The sequence below is a fragment of the Ursus arctos genome, unplaced genomic scaffold, assembly GCF_023065955.2.
Source record: "Ursus arctos isolate Adak ecotype North America unplaced genomic scaffold, UrsArc2.0 scaffold_8, whole genome shotgun sequence".
Lineage (NCBI taxonomy): Eukaryota > Metazoa > Chordata > Mammalia > Carnivora > Ursidae > Ursus > Ursus arctos.
This window is the reverse complement of record NW_026623100.1, coordinates 54276970-54293997: the sequence shown is the minus strand read 5'-3', so window position 1 is coordinate 54293997 and position 17028 is coordinate 54276970. Positions and strand designations below refer to the sequence as shown.

The 17028-nt window shown below is 43.3% G+C and overlaps 1 protein-coding gene across 14 annotated transcripts in view; it reads right to left on the bottom strand.

The window, feature by feature from the left end:
- SLC8A1 (solute carrier family 8 member A1) overlaps positions 1 to 17028 on the bottom strand; it is a 383135-nt gene that overhangs the window by 46989 nt on the left and 319118 nt on the right. For all 14 annotated transcript variants that reach the window (XM_057309330.1, XM_057309326.1, XM_057309325.1 and 11 more), the window contains one exon: positions 16910 to 17009. In XM_057309330.1, the coding sequence (XP_057165313.1) occupies positions 16910 to 17009 (100 nt within the window). The remainder of the gene's footprint in view (positions 1 to 16909; positions 17010 to 17028) is intronic.

Sequence of the window (17028 nt, the reverse complement as noted above, 5' to 3'; positions counted from 1 at the left end):
TGCCATAGTCCATCACTGTTACTTGTCAGAAGGAGGGCAGTAAATCAATACGATCTGAGTATCCTGGTTTCACAGAATCCATATTCTGGTTGAATGAGTCATTATCACCACTGCTTCCCCAAGCCGCTTGGTTTTAAGAAAAGAAAGGGAGAAAGGAACAGAGAGAGGGAACATGATAGGGTGTCTCTTCAGTGACAGGCACTAAACTAAACTTTTTCACATACCTGATCTTATTTAATCCTTACAATAATGCAGCCAGGTAGGTATTATTAATCCCATTGTACAAACGAAAATCCTGAAGTTCAGAGTTTATGTGACTTTCTAAAATAATCACGTAGTTGGTAAATGGCTGAGTTGGGATTTGATCTCACAGCCCAGGGAACATTGTATTACACATGTTGTCTTGTTGAAGCAAGTTGAATATAGCATCAATCACATTTTGATTGGAAGTCTGACTTTGAGAATACTTTTAATGCCTGGTGCTATATAGATACAATGTTGCCTATTTTAGGAATTTGAAAACACTGATGCACCAGGTTTGTATTGTAACTTATTTTCTAGATGTGATACATTTTTGGTAGAGTCAGCCACACGATCTTTCTCAAGACCTTGGGGACAAACTAAACACAGAAAACAAATAAATGGAGGGCATCATGGCTGTGACCATTTTGGAATCTACTTGAGTAGAGCAAGTTCTCATTTCCATTTCTCATTGTCAAAGGTCAACCGTGTAGTTTTGAATCAAACACCCTGGTTTACATCTAGCTCTTCACTCTTGAATTTGGGAAACTGGACTACATTGTCACAAGTCTGTAATGGAGAGCAGTTTGGGGAATGCATGTTGCTATGAATCTGAGGAAGGGTCTGACTTTCAATTACTTTTAGGTATTTACTCATAATTAGTCCATTTTTATTTTGCATGAGTATTCCCTCCAACTAAGGAATAATAAGAATGATCAGATGCTTTCCAGGAGTGTGACAGAGTGGATATAGGATGACAGAGTGGATAAAGGACAGCCAACCACACTGTCGTCCATATGATCCGAGCCCAGCAAGTGTTACTTGACAGCCCCACGTAATATACAAATTAATAACCATGAAGCCAGATCACTACAGTGGTTTTCTACATTCAACACACATTGTTTGGGGCCTAAGTTCTTTATGAAATTTTATTCCTTTTTTTCCAACTGGGGTTGATTTGATTTTGTGTCCCTTTAGTTTCTGAGCACGAAGATTTTTTGCCTTCAAACAAATTAACAAGCTTACTTAATTGAAGGGGATTTCTCCCCCATAGCTATCACATTTTTTTTTGTAACCTGATAAACAGTAATTACAAAAAAAGTTCTTCTCTTCAGTTGTAGATTTCCATTTCTCTGCTTTCAAAGGTACTGACAGAATCATAATATGTTTAAGATGAATGAAACCTTAGCAATCTGCAAATTCATCCCTCCTCATTTTAAGAGGAAATATGACAAACTATGATTTGATTGAATTTCTTGTTCTCTAGATTTCTTGTATCTTTCCCTCCCTCTCCTCTCTCATTTGATACATGAGGCTTGAGTTGAACCCAGTGGCTTATACTGTCTTGCTCACTCAGGGATCTAAAAAAAATTCTTTCCATTTCCCCTTTTATGCATTTGTATCTTATTTTCAGTGAGAAAACATTTATTCATCTCTTCCCACTCATAACAGTTTCTGTATGTCACTAAATTCAGTAACCCAAAGATTCATCCCCAAACAAGAATTTACCTCTTGTTCTGGATTTTGGAGAAGTGCTATAAACATTTTCCTATAACCTAATGGTTGGGAAGTACTTACTTATATATTCTCTGACGAAAAATAGAAGATATCAGCAATTTTTCCACCAGGTATATTGCAAGATAATTCCTTATCAAGAGAGATCTCAAAACACAATTTACTCAGATTTCTAGATCTGTGCATTGTCAAAACACAGAAAAAAAAATGCAGGCATTTGCTTTTATCAAATGAAATGTGGGTATTAGAAAATACTTAGACTTAAAGCACTGGGAGGGTTTCAGAGCTTGCTAAGGTCAATTCCCTGCTTAACATGGTGATGGGTATTAAGGAGGGCACGTATTGCATGGTGCACTGGGTGTTATATGCAACTAATGAATCATGGAACTTTACATCAGAAACTAGGGATGTACTGTATGGTGACAAACATAATATAATAAAAAATATTAAATAAAAAAAACCACATGAATTCCTTTAAAATCTGTCTACCAAATGGTCACCCGTGCCACACTCGAGAGTCTTAGCTACTAGAGAGTTCATGATCTCACAGTCCAAGTTTTAGCGGCTCTGGCTGGTAGGTTCCGTTTGTTTGCCCAAGTCCCGGAGCACCGTGGGCCATATGGAATAGGTCCAGTCTTGCTCCGCAGGCCATTCCTTCAGGCAGTTGCTGCCAGCTACTCCCATTTTAACTTCAGTCCTCGCTCCACGTTTCTTCATCAGGCTGGCCGTGCTCCTCTGAGCGCCAAGTCATCCTTCTTTTTTAGAATATGACGCGTGGCGCTGAGTGTAACTTTAAGAGACACCTAACTCACCTGCATCAGGGAAGGCCTTCTACCTTCTGCATTCTGGACACTATTCACTCTCATTAATGTACACACTGGGCTTTTGGTAGCCACCTCACACACTGTCCTACCTATAGCTTACTTATACCTATAAAGCAACAAATCTTTCAATGCCATTTCTAGCTCCTGTCTTCCATTTCCCATACTAGCGTGACTGACTTCTTGGGACACCATGTTTGTTTTTTTTTAATATTTATTTATTTTATGGGGTGGGGGGGCAAAGGGGAGGAGCAGAGGGAGAGGGAGAGAGAGTCTTAAGTAGGTGCTGCACGGAGAACCAAGCCTGACACGGGGCTTGAGCTCGTGAGCCTGAGATCATGACCTAAGCTGAAATCAAGAGTCGGATGGTTATGGGGCGCCTGGGTAGCGCAGTCGTTAAGCGTCTGCCTTCGGCTCAGGGCGTGATCCCAGCGTTCTGGGATCGAGTCCCACATCGGGCTCCTCCGCTATGAGCCTGCTTCTTCCTCTCCCATTCCCCCTGCTTGTGTTCCCTCTCTGCTGGCTGTCCCTGTCAAATAAATAAAACCTTTAAAAAAAAAAAAAAAGAGTCGGATGGTTAACTGACTGAGCCACCCAGGCACCCCACAATGTACAATGTTTAATCTGTGCTTATTATGTTCCTCAAGAGAAGTGACTCCTTACTGTCTTTTCAGTACAGTAAAACTGTTACTAGAATACCTGTAATGTTGATACCATGCCAGCTCTTTCTAAGAACTTTCCTTCTTGAAGCTTTCTTTGAAATGTATTTGGAATGTGAAAAAGTCCCTGGGAAGCTAGTCGTCCTTGGGGATGGTGTGAAGCTTGCTGTTGGTCTCTAGTCTTACTGCCCTAGTCCCTGCAGGCAAAGGCCTGGAGCAAGCCTAGCGGTTTACCGAGAGGTCCTTCTTCACTACCTAGTGGGGATTTGAGTTAGTGCAGACACTCGATGTCTAGAATACAGTGCACCTGCATGCCCACATCTAAGTGTATGTAGTTTACTCCTGGATACTTGACTGGTCTCTAGTTTTCATTCTATGTCCCTAGATAAATAAATGCATTGGATAGCAACACCAGTGTGCATGAAATGTGAGTTCAAGATTGCTATCGATTTGTAACTCGGACTGCTGGCCTGTTCTGGGATGGAGAGGACACCTACGGAGACCCTGTTAATTATCCCCATCCCCCAATTCCAAGCCAGAGACAGCTATGGGCCATTCTGCTCTATAGGACCAGTGCTGGTTTCAGTTCATACTTGGGGGGCTAGGGACCTGTGATGTGAGTCAGTGCTGGAAGGGACACAAGAAGCCAACTCACTCTCTCTGAATAACTTTCCACCTTGTCTGGAACAAATGAACCCCTGGATGAAAGAACAGAAACCTTACCAGCTTAGGCCATTGTGGACCTTATTAGGGTGGTTGATGCAAGAGATAGCTACTGTGTCAGAAATATTTCTCAGCAAGCGTGGCCAGTGTCAAAACGAAAGATGATCCATTAAGGAGTTCCAGTTCCATGTAAATTTGATTTTAGCAAAACGAATCAGTTTAAAGCTGAAAACCAACTGCGTAGCTTAGCCGCTTTCTCTTTTTAAGACTTCCTCTGTGTGAACTGAGTGTTCCTAAATGATTGTAGGTTGACATAATTAGTCATGTGGTTTTGTCCCAAGCTTTGTTTTTGCAAAATAACTCCAAGTCTGGCTAAATATCTTGAAATTCACTGTACTCTTACCCTTTATTGATTGTAGGATTAATAGAATTTCAGGCCTCTGTAATAAGGAAGCATATTCCTTACAGTCCTGAGCACCTAAGAAATAAACCTTCAACAAGTAGAACTAATACTCAGCAAGTGTAGATGCCTCCTGCTAGTTTCGATGGTTTAGTTATAGTGGGTGGTTTGTGAGCACACCAGGTTCTAAGATCGGCCAGAGGGCTCTGATAACACTGTGTAAATATCAGCAGCTGCGTCTGAATTAGCCTCCTAGAGTGTAGGCAGTTGAGCTTCAGAGGAGCTGTTTGGGCAGCAATAACCCTGTAATTTTCAACAAACAGCTCAATGTTATGTCCTAGGAAAATGCTGAAATTTACATAAGGTTAGATGTGTACTAAAGCCTGCCCCACATACAGAACAGCCTAGAGACCGCCCAGATTCTCTTAAGATGCTGCTGTGATAAGCTAAGAGTTCAGGTTCCCTTACAGAGCGCTTATCCTCATGCACGTGGGTAAATATATCCATGCCACCTAATCTTCATCCTCCTAGCAAGCTGCTCAAGTAGGTATTACTTTTCCATTTAAAGATGAAACCAAGGCTCGAAGAGTTTAAGTGACTTGCTTATGAGAGCTAAACCTCTTTCCACCACTTCACTGAAATCACTTGACCCACTGTTTCCAGAGGAAAAAATTCTCTGTGCTTTGTCCAGCAGAGATCCATTCTGATAAAATCTAAGCTCATTTGGCATTGTTTTAGGAAAGTTTAATTAGAAAATAACTACCCCCCTTTTTTGAGAGAGAGAGAGAGAGAGCAGGGAGAGGGACAAAGGAAGAGAGAGAATCTCAAGCAGACTCCGTGCTGAGCATGAAGCCAAATTCAGGGCTCGATCTCACAACCCTGAGATGATGACCTGAATCTGACGATCAAGCAACTGAGCCACCCAGATGCCCAAAATAATACCCTTCTTAAAATAATCCTCTGCATAAATCATTTTTAAAAAATTATTTGAGAGAGAGAGAGAGAGACGGAGAGCATGTGCATGTGTGCACCAGTGGGGGGAGGGGCAGAGGAAGAGAGAGAATCTCCAAAGACTCCCCACTGACTGCAGAGCCCCATGCGGGGCTTGATCTCACGACTCTGAGATCATGACCCTGAGACCATGACCTGAGCCGAGATCAAGAGTTGGATGTTTAACCGACTGAGCCACCCTGGCACCCCTGCATGTATCATGTATAAAATGCTGAATGCTCTTTCGGGGAATGAGTGGATGGTTCTAGTTTCTTCTTTCCCAAGAGTCTGATTTTCCTTTCATCTTAGGCAAAATGCTCTCTGGTTGGTTTATATTGGCCCTGTTGAGAAGTGGGCTCCCTTTCATTCTGGTGGCTAACGTCTGTCTCTCCGCATAACCAACAGAAGGAGTCCAGCTCTTCAGCAGCTGCTCCCCACCCCCAGCACCCCCTGCTGCTTGCCTGCCTTTCCGGTCGCGGGATCACCTGATGAGATTTTGTTCTGACCGAGAGGCTTGTGAGTTGATGTGCTGGCAAAGTGGTGATGTAAGTTGAGTGTCTAAGATTCTAATCGTGGCTTTGGTTTACACAATCCAGAGCGATTGCAGCGACTCGGCACCCCTCATCTGCTTGCCTGGGTTCCCTTCTCTCTGTTGTGATTTTCAGTGAGCCCCTAGGAAAGAGGCCTGCCACTGACAACAAAGGGACCTCAGTGATTTCCATGTTCTCGGGCACTTCAAGGATCCTGATGTGCTTTGTCTCCTGGAAACGGAGGAGAGCCATTGCTAACTCCTTAGTGCGGATGAAAAGATAAATGAGATTTTTAAGAGAGGTTATATGCTTATACGTAGTACAACCTGTTTTGGACGGAGGATGGGCTCATTCAGACAGAGCGTCTCCATTCCCTCACTGCTCATGTGCACTTTTCCTAGAGGGCAGGCTGACTACAGTGGAGGTTGACAATCAAGTCTGTCTGCCGGTGGCTTTTTAGTCTCTCATAAATAATAACCTTGAATGGAGCTGTTGTGGCAGTTTTCTTCCATATAAACCATCTTAAAAATATCTTTTCCCTCTCATCATCTGTAGGTCTATGACCTGTTTTTCTCATCTGCTTAAAGCATGCAACAAATGCTATTAAGTTTATAGGACGGAACTCTAAAAATATCTTAAATCACTGTTTTGTACCATAAGCCTAGGCTGAACCCCTCACCCGGACCGATATCTGCAGCGAATCTTCAAAGGGAATGGAGTGGTTGAAAGAGTGACTTTACTTGTACCATTCATTTTGTTCCAGTGAATATTTGGTTATGATTTATGTGTCGGGCACAGTTCTAGGCATTAGAAATGTAGACAAATAACAAGTCAAGTAGTGTACTTGTGCGTGGGTGGTTGAGAAAATCCTCCGAAGAGGTGACTTGTGAGCTGAGACCTTAATGGTGAGAACAACCAGACAGAGGGAAAGCCTTCCTTGGGTTGGGGCTGGGGGGGGGGGGCAGCTTGTGCAAAGGCCCTGAGGCAAGAGCACAGTATGACGAATAAGAATAAACCTATGGCTTACAAGCATTAAACTCCAGGAGGCACAAGTGTGACAAGATGGAAGGAGGATTGAGCCTGGAATCAGAACCTGTGTGTTGGGGTCAGAATCCCAGTTTGTTTCCCCATCTCATAAATGGGTTTGTGAACACCAACTGCACAGGGTTGCCATGAGGCTTGTGTGATTAGGAAACCGTCCACCAGTGGTGAGACCATTCACTCATTCAGTGCTGCTAGGTAGTTGGCTCAGGAAAGTCTGGGTCTTTGCTCAGAGGTCCTTAGGGAAGATCAGGGGACAGGCATGGATGGAATAAGTGCTAAGGGGCTGGTTCTGCAAATGCCAACTTGAAAAGAAAAACGAAAACAATGCTGCAAAGTTTGGCAAGAACCAAGGATTCTAAAACAGGTCCTGTGTGACCTTGGATGAGACACGTCCCCTCTCTGGTTTCAGTTTCTTTATCAAAATAAGGGGAAGTTGGAATAGCTGAGCAGTAAGCTCTTGTTTTGCTCTGTGCTGGATTCTGGTCTAAGATGCTCTAACAGGACCTAAGACACAGCCCCCAGCCAGATGTGTTCAGGCAACCGCAAGGCAGGAGAGATGAATGGGCTGGGGGGTCAGGGGGTGATGTCAAAGCCTGTTGGTTCAGATAAGTGGCTTTTGGTTGCAGGAATCAGAATGACAAGGTCTTTATCAAGAGAGCAGACTGTGAACAGCAAGAATGAATGCTGCAAGTCCCTTTAGGAGGCTCCCCTCTGCCTTTGGGGTGTGTGTTTGTGGTGGGGGGTAGCGATGTTTTCTCCTCCTCCCACCTCTTTGGATTATGCTGCCATGTTTCCCCCACTGAAAACAGTGTACAAAGGCTCCTGCCTGGGGAAGAAAAGCCCCCCACCCCATGCCTCCAGCATTGATTTGTAAGCAAACACTAAAACTGTATTCACAGCGCAGTGGCTGTGATGCCCACAAAAGAGCTACGGGACCCAGTGATGGCGCATTGTTTGCAGAGCTGAGCGCCGCCTCCCCACACAAAAGCTGCCTCAGAGATGTGACTCCAGGCTTGCAAATAAGAGCGCTGAATCATTCTGGAGCCCTTCAGCGCAGTGTTTTCCTCAAGATTTTGTAATAAGCAATTTAAGAGAAAAACAGCTCAACGAGCCAATATTCTTTTCAGAAATACCAGCTAGAGCATATCCAAGGGCCAGAAGATAATTGCTAGTCTCCCCCGCCCTCCTGTACTCCCGCCCCTGGGTCGCTGGCCTGCCTCCTTTGGAAACAGAGTCGAAGCTCCCTGATTCAACACTGTGTCCTGCTGCCACTGACATTTTTAAGTCAATAGATACTCCCGAGTCGCCTTGCCTACCTACCAATATGGCCCCAGATAGTCTTCTCTCTGCAGCGCACTATAACCCTTCCTTCCTCATGCCCTCTGCTTTTCCTCTTTCTCGGTTAGCACTGTGATGATCAGCTAAACACCAGTAAAATTTCGCTAAGAAAACTGATGGACAAGGCCACAGTTAAATATAGACTTGCAGATCCAATCTGCATGTACAAAAATAGCATTTTAAGTGTACAAATACGTGCATCTGAGTACCGGCATGTCCCGTGTATATGTATTCATCATACATGAATTACGCCTGTCTGGAACTTTTTGAAACATGGCATATGCGTGTGTGAGAGTGTGCACTTACACAGATTTTCTTCTAGATCAGACATAGCGTATGATGTGGTGAAAACAGGCTTTTAATCCAGTTACATGTGGACTGAAAAACATTGACACATAAATTCATTCATTCTCTTCCCACAAATACTTATCACTGCTGAACAATGCCCTAAGTGCTAGGGAAATAATGGTTAACAGGACCGATTTGCTATTATTTAAAACAACAAAAAAAGGATTTTAATTTAGATTCTTACTACTTTTTAGAGGATTGAACAGGTCTGTACTTACTAATAGAGCATAACATACTTTAAGATAAAATGGGACACAAATGTCTGAAGAAAGCAGAAATGAAGGGTGCTTTCAGACATATGAATTGAGTTAATCCTGACCACTCAGGCAAAAAAAAAAAAAAAAAAATCGAGTAAGCTTTCTGATGGCCAGAGCAAATTAAAAAAACATTGAATTATATACACTTATGATTTTCTAACTGCAGAAGTGATAAAAATAATTTGCTGGAAAAACTTCTTTTCTTTTAACTAAAGTAAGAATTGATCATGTTTTCTTTATAGTGAGTGACATCATGAATAACTATTCTAACTCTAAGGAAAGAGAGAATAATACTTTTCAAATATTATATTTTAAAGATAAAAATTAAAACTGTAACTAAATTATAATCCAGTGAAGGCAGTTTTGAAAAGGGCTCTGATAAAAAGTTAAAGAAGCTTTCCTTTCTTAATATCGACTTCAAAGCAAGGAAGAGCAGCTACTGAATTTAGTTAATGTGACCATCAGACAGTATGTCTTAAGCATTAGATGTCTTAAATGAGCTTTAGTCGAGTTGGCGTAATTACCCAATTTATCTACCAGGTACTATAAAGCAGGTATTCCACTTGATTAAAGCCAGAGCCCTAAATTTCAAGGAGTAAGACCAGGGAAAGCAAGTGGACATTTATTGCTGAAAAGGAAGGGTCCTTCAGAGAACTCTCTAGCATTTCCATGTTCCAGAGACAGAGGTCACCTAGTCCAATCCCCCAATTTCACATGTGAAATGAGAGGACTTGTCTAGAGCTATCCAACTAGGTGGTGGGTCTTTGACCCCTTGAACTCAAGTCTCCAGAGAAGCCAAAGATTCCAACATATAATTTTTACGTGAAAAGCTTTGTCACCCATGTTACGTGCACTAGCATCATGAAGGCGAATATTTTAGCGGTATACTAGAAAAGGAACGAAAACCAAGTTGGATGACAGCTGTGTCGTTCACATCTCCTGTTAGAATATAAAATAATTGTTATTCCTATTAGTTCTAGCACGCTAGTGATTCGGAGCATGAAAAAGCTACCTGAATAACTACTCATACCACCAGGAAACAGCAGGAGCTCAAAAAAAAAAAAAAAAAAAAGAAAAGAAAAAAAAGAAAAAGGATGGGCATGGATTCTTTTTGTTTCCAAAGATCTGACATGGTTTCTAGCAGTAGCTATAAATACAGTTCCAAGACAGCAAAAAGAATCTGGAAGGGCTTCTGGGTTCCTCCTGATGGGATTAACCTTGCAGTGACTGATCCTGTCCACTTTCCACAATTGGTGTTCTTTCTGGTCCTTCTGCACCTCTGTCTGGTGCTTTCACACTTAGTTCCAAACCCTTAACTTCACCATGTGTAACTGAGAGTAAAGGACTCATCAACACTGTCCCTTTCTCCTGAATTAACTCGTTTGAATCTGGCCACTTAAGACCTGAATTAAGATTGTAGAAGGGACATCCAGGGTTTCCGCTAAAAGCTTACCAGCTTTGGACTCACAATGATGGGTCTTCCTATTCTAGCTGGCCACTTGCTGGTTGTGTGACCCTGACTCAACATGTTTCTATAAACACCCTGGGCCTCAGAGTTACCAACTCAGGGGGGGGAAAAACTTACCTCAGGGTATAGCTGTGAGGAATAGAAATAATAGAGCATTGGCCACGTAGAAGATAGTCGGTAAATGATGGCATTATTGAAGCAGAACATGAGCCACAATTTCATACAAAGATCTTTGATAGACTTTCTTTAAGGCCGTTGTACCTACTGCAACCAGCACGAAGAGAGCACCCTTGTTCATGAAATGAACAAGTCAGCTTATGATTTTTAGATAAACGATAATTAAGAATCTGAATAGTCACATAAGAAACAGGGCAAAATGAAAACTCCTACTGATCTCTAGCACCCTCTCCCTCCACTTTGCTTGCCCTTCCTTCCTTCCTTCCTTCCTTCCTTCCTTCCTTCCTTCCTCTTCTTCTAATTACACCGAGGCTGTGCCAAACTTGACCCAGCAGCACTTTTTTCTAACTGCTTAAACAGGATTTTCAAATGAGCCAGGGTTAACACATTAAGTAATGAGAGTGTCTTCTCTGTAATGATGTTCAATAATAGAAAAGATGCTAGAAAGATTCCTGCTTCGACCAGGTTGCATGGCAATCCCGTAAACCTCATTTGAGGCACCATTTTTATTGCTTATTATTTCAGCTCATGGAGTGGGTCAGTCTTCAGGTTGACAGTATTTTCTAGTGAATTATTGTCTGGGGCACCATCAAGCTGACAGTTTTTGCTATTAAATAATTGAATTTCATCGATAGCACTTATTTCTCCACGTAGCATATGCATGGATGATAAGCTGCTGACAGAAGCATCCCCCACACCAAACCAGCCTCCAGACTTGGGAGAGCGTGCCCTCATTACGTGCTGAAGTCCGGTCTCTGGCTGTAATCTCCTGTGAAGCAGGGGGAGTGTGGATGGGCCCTCTGCATCTACCAGCCTGGCCTCACCTGGAACGTCTGCCTTTCTACCGTAGAGCATTTCACAGGCCTTTCTCCTTTCCAGTTAAGGAGCAAGAAGAAAATTAGGCGCTTTCGAAGCATCATCCCACTTAGTTTTTTTGAGGCTACACCTTCCTTCCTTTCCTTCTAGGAGAACGGATGTGGACTGTATGCTGCTGTTGTGCTTAATCCCTAACTTACGCAAGCTGGGCGGGTGGGAAGAGTTGACGGGTCTGTGCCCAAATCAGGTGGGCCACGAAGCACAGTGTCATCAGGGATACTGCAGAACGACACCGGCCACTGACAGAGCTCCCAAATTTCGATACTAGATGGGATCTTAGAACTTGCCTAGTCCAACCCTCTCATTCTGCCGCTGCTGAAACGAAAATTCAGGAAGGTGAAATGCTCTGTTAAGGTTTTACAGTTGGTCAGAGACAGAACCAAGACCACAAAAAGGCCTTTAATTAATTAATTAATTAATTAATTGCCACTTTGAGGTGTTCCTTCATTATGAGAATGCCAGTAGACACTGTCAGATAGGCAAACTCTATGTCAGAAGTAGTAAAAGAATTTCAGAAAAATCCTTAGTGCTGGATCCCTAAATTATCAGGGACAAGAGAGGGCAGCCTGTTGCCTTTCTTTAAAGAATGTCACAAATTAGTGGCCAGGAGAAGTCTACGGATGCATGAAGGCAAACAAATGCTTCCCTTGGTTCTGCAGGGAACTGGCTGGTATCCTCCGTGGGGGCCTATGAACAAGGCTTAAGGAGGCTGAATGAATGTTAAAGGAAAAAAGCCCTTCATATTTTAAGCTGTGGCTCAATTGTCTAAATGAATAAAGATACATGCTATATAAGATAATGTGCATATCTCTGTGCGTGTGTCGTGTGTGTCTGCGTGCGCACACGTATGTCTGGGTATATGTGTGTCTGTGTGTTCACGCATGTTTGCACACACACTTGCATGTCCGTGTGTATCAGAGTATGTGTGCGTATGTGTCTTCTATATGTGTGTCCACGTGTGTGTGCACGGGCACACACTCAGCCCCCAGGTACAGCAGGTGAGTGCATTCTTTACACAAGAGAGAATCCTGGGCTGACTTGCACCTGCCATTTACCAGCTTTGCTTCTTGAGCACGTTATGTTGTTTTCCTAAATCTCAATTTTTTACCTATAAAATGGTGTGTGCGTGACTCTCACTATAAAAGGGAAAAGCAGTGTGTTCAGTCACCTAGTCATTTTAGTAACTAAACTGAATTGACTCTACTCACACACAACTTGGTTATCTTCAATTGTAGACTCTTCAACAAGACTGGCCTCCCAAATAGCCAGTTGTGGTGTCTACACGTATAGACGGCCCTCATGAAAATACCAATTGCCCTGATTAATCCTTACAGCAACTCCATGAGTGAGGAGCAGTTATCTGTGCTTTACATTGGAGGGAACAGAGATTGAGAGGGGAGCTAATCTGCCCTGAGTCACCCAGAGCCTTTCTGGAGGTCTGGGACACACACACACATCTGACTCCAAAGCCAGGCTTGCAACCGTTCTGCTTCACCTGACCACGGCCCAGACTGTTGTGAAGAACAGTAACGTGGTGGTTGTGGAATTGGCAGGATTGGTATCTCGTTCTCTTTACCCAGTGGTCTGCCCTCTTCCTTGACGTATCTGTTTCTCCTACATCCTACAGTTTCTTAAGGTCACCCCTCCATTCTGCCTGGGTGGAGACGCTAGGAAGAAGGAGGACTTGTGGTGGTAGTGGGGGGGAGGAGGCTGGGTGGGGTTGAATGTCGGACTCTTGGTTTTGCCTCAGGTCATGATCTCAGGGTCATGAGATCGAGCCCTGCATCGGGCTCCACCCTCAGGGCGGAGTCTGCTTGGGATTCTCTCTCCCTCTGCCCCTCACCCTGCTCCTGCTTGTGCGCGTGTGCACTCTCTCTCTTCTAAAATACATGAATTTTTTTAAAAAACAAGGAGGACGTGGGGACAATTCAAACTGGACTTGCAGTGAACGCTAGCCTCGCTTCTCAGTGCTTCTGCTGACACATCTGAGAAGCACCTGATGGTACTGGACTCGCGTTGCAAGCACCTGACAGCCGCCTAACTGGCTGCATGCCGCTGCTCCCGGCATTCCACCCAGGAGACAGAAAGACAACCGCTGGGACAGGACTGTTGAATCCCTACCTAATCTCTGGAGTCTCATGAATCCTTGTACTCTTCAAATGTTAGACTCTGCGAACTTGGTTCCCAGAAACAGTATGGTCGCTGGAGGCCCAGATACTGAGCTATGAAGTTCAGGAAGAGCAGGGGAACAAAAGGACTGCTGGGGGTTACCTTGAAACTAATTTAAATATAATCAGTGAGAAACAGAAGCAAAATCCTATTTCCAAAATTATTATTTTTGTTTAGCAAGATATATAGACTCAATTTCACGCAGAAAATTGCGTAGGAAAAAGCCTCTCAGTAGAGCTGTTTAAAAGCAATTTAATATTTTTAATAAGGCAAATGGTTCTGATTCTCAACTCCTTAGCCATGAAATCCTAAAATCCAATGAAAGTCTGTTTTCAATAAATGCTGCTTTACTACTTTTATTGTCCATTTAACAACTAAAGAATATTAACATTCTTTAGACACTTAAATTTAATCATAATGACAAATATTGAGCTTTCTAACTACCCTTCATGTAATTTAGTGCCCATAAAATATGGGTTTGCTTTTCTGATATTTTGTCTCAAAATTGTAAATAAGGTCAATTTACCCAGCAGCCTGCAAATTTCTGAGCAATTTTGTGTTATTCCCAAGCAGTCATTTAGAAACATAAAACACAACATACTGCATGACAAATAAGAATATTTGAGAGGTTTTACATTTCATTCATTAACAACAGTTCTTCAAAGGATTTGGGCAGGAATCTGTCCCATCGAGAGAGTGCCGGTGGCACCAGAGAGGTGACAAGACCAGTGAGCGTCCCTCAAAGAGATAGAGGTGGGGAGCAATTTTTCGTCATTTTGAAGCCCCCCTCTCTTAAGGGAGGTAGGCAGCCCATTGGACTGTATTGGCTAGACTGGGGCTCACAGCACTGTTCCAAAGCCAATACTGCCTCACCCATGCTCAGATTCTAGAAGATAAGGATAATCCTAACACCTATCACCCACGATCTGGAGAGGATTTAATTCAACATTATATACGAAAGTGTCTGCAAACCCAAATCTGCCCCTTTAAAGTAAGGGAGTATTAGCATCTTACCATTATTTCACTCTCTATCTATTCTGACTGGGATCCCATCTTCGGTCTTGTGCCTGGCATACTCTCTCTCACTGTTTAAAGCTGCCCCTTGCCACTGTCAAGGAGTGGCCATAAAATGTTTGCTCTGGTCCCTGGGAGTTACAAGAATGTGTGAATAAAGCAACACAAACCCACTCCACTGCTAGAAAAGAAACTGCATCGTTAATGTGTCAGTCGATGGTGTCTTCTTGGCCACAGCCCCACGCGGCCCCTACACACGCTTGTCTCTCTCCACAACTTTGTTCTCCACGACAGGCTCTCGATCATGCAAACACCGTATTTCCCTATTTGCCTTATTTGCTCTCTCCTTTTGCAGAACATATGCTCCACTTGGGTAGGACTGTCCGTGTCACGCACGGTCGTATTTCTTCCGCCAAGAACAACAATTGACATATAGAAACATGAATGGATGCTCTCCAGCTTGTGACCATTATATAAAGGCTCATATATCTGCAGCCCAAGGAAACCTGGGAACCACTGGGAATGGTTCATTGAAGTTTATGTTGCTTTTAATGTTTTTAATGTTCTGATTCTGGTATATCAAAGCCCATAAAACAATTTTATTTAATGTTTTCAACTGGCCTCATCAGCAGTTTCTTATTTGAGCCAATTTTGTCCTTTTGGGTTTTGTCTCTGTGAACATGGAGCATAGCTCATGTCTAAGATACTAATATTAGATTTCTAGAAAAACATAAGCCATAATGAGGGAGTGCTGTAGACTGTGCCCCCCCACGCCCCCAAATTCATATATTCAAACCTAGTCTCCCAGATGATGATATTAGGAGGTGGGGCCTTTGGGAGGTGATTAGGCTATATGGATGAGATTGGTATCCTTATAAAAAAGACCTCCGAGAGCTCTCTTGCTCACTCCTCCACGTGAGGACACAGAAAGAAGCAGCTGTCTATGAACCAGGAAGTGGCCTCTCATCAGACACCAAATCTGTAAGTGTCTTGATCTTGGATTTTTCTGGCCCCTTTGAGCTGTGAGCTCGTTACACACCACCGTTCTCTGGTATTTGGTAATGGCAGCCCAGAGGGACTAAGACAGGGAGTTTTCTCCTCCCCTAAGTAGAATTTGCGCGTAAATTCCAAATCTATTCTCCAAGCAGTTTCCCCCCATTTAATGTTCATACATTTCCTTTGTATCCTCAATCTCAAGCAACCAAAGTGTGATTATAAACAGCACTAATAATGAAGAGGCACGAAAGTTCTACCACCCTCTGTTCCCACAGCACTTCAGAGATCTGCCAGATGATTCCGTGGCAGATTGGAAAGAGGGGGTTGTGCTAGGAGGCACGGCCCAACCACCAGTGATGCCGGCTCCACATTTTACAGTGGGAATCCCTGTGTAAAAAATTCCAGTTTTGGGGTGCCTGGGTGGCACAGCGGTTAAGCGTCTGCCTTCGGCTAAGGGCGTGATCCCGGCCTTACGGGATCGAGCCCCACACCAGACTCCTCCGCTATGAGTCTGCTTCTTCCTCTCCCACTCCCCCTGCTTGTGTTCCCTCTCTCACTGCTGTCTCTATCCTGTCGAATAAAAAATAAAAAAAATCTTTAAAAAAAAAAATTCCAGTTTTGTTCATCAGCCGCAACAGAAGATGAACCTGTGGGGAATGTTAGAAAGAACGAGTAGAGATGGAGCAGAAGAACTGGGGGGGCGGGGGAGCCCATAATGCCGTTGCTTTCACAATCTTGTAGAGGGACTTTCTCCTGTCTTTATAAAATCACATGGACAGTGGACGAGGCTTGACAACCCAGGAAAAAGACGCTTCTTTCTATATTAATTCCCTCGGGTCTCTGACTCCCTGAGTTTGAAAACAACTTCATTTTTGTAGGATTTTCCTAAATAAGACTCCGTCCTTTGCTTGTATAGGAAGAAACAGAATGCGATTCTATCGGGCAAATGCTTATTTGCTAGACGTTGTTGAAGAGAGTGTAAAATGATACCGATGCAAGTGGTGAAGGGTCTTAATGTCCCCTTTTCCCACCTAGGAGTTTGCTGCCTCCTTGGTGACCTTCACTTGGCTACTTCTCCTGCCTTCAGGGAATTTTCCAGACAAAGCCTCGTGATTGGCTATGTGTGAGTTAGAGACACAAAAGCCTTTAAATTTATCTCATCTATTTCCAGAGAGAAAGACACAATGTAGATGGAGAAGAATGCCACGTTTGAAGACACTTGCTTCATCTAGAAAGTCTAAATCAGTCTCCGAAATGTGCAGGTGTGCTCAAATACATTTATTTCTCTTTTCATTTTACCCTGGACGTTCTTCGGTGCTTTGACACAGACCAAGCGGTCACAGTAGGAAAAGCGAACGCAGCTTGGGCAGTTGTAATTTATAGCATGCGGAAAAAGGCACTCACCAGCACTGACAGTGATGGCTTCAATAAACTGCTCTCTCCAGCTGTTTGTCCCAACCACAAGGGCTAAGTTTGTCTTCTTAATAAGTTTGTCCACGGTACTCTAGAAAGGTTGGAAAGAA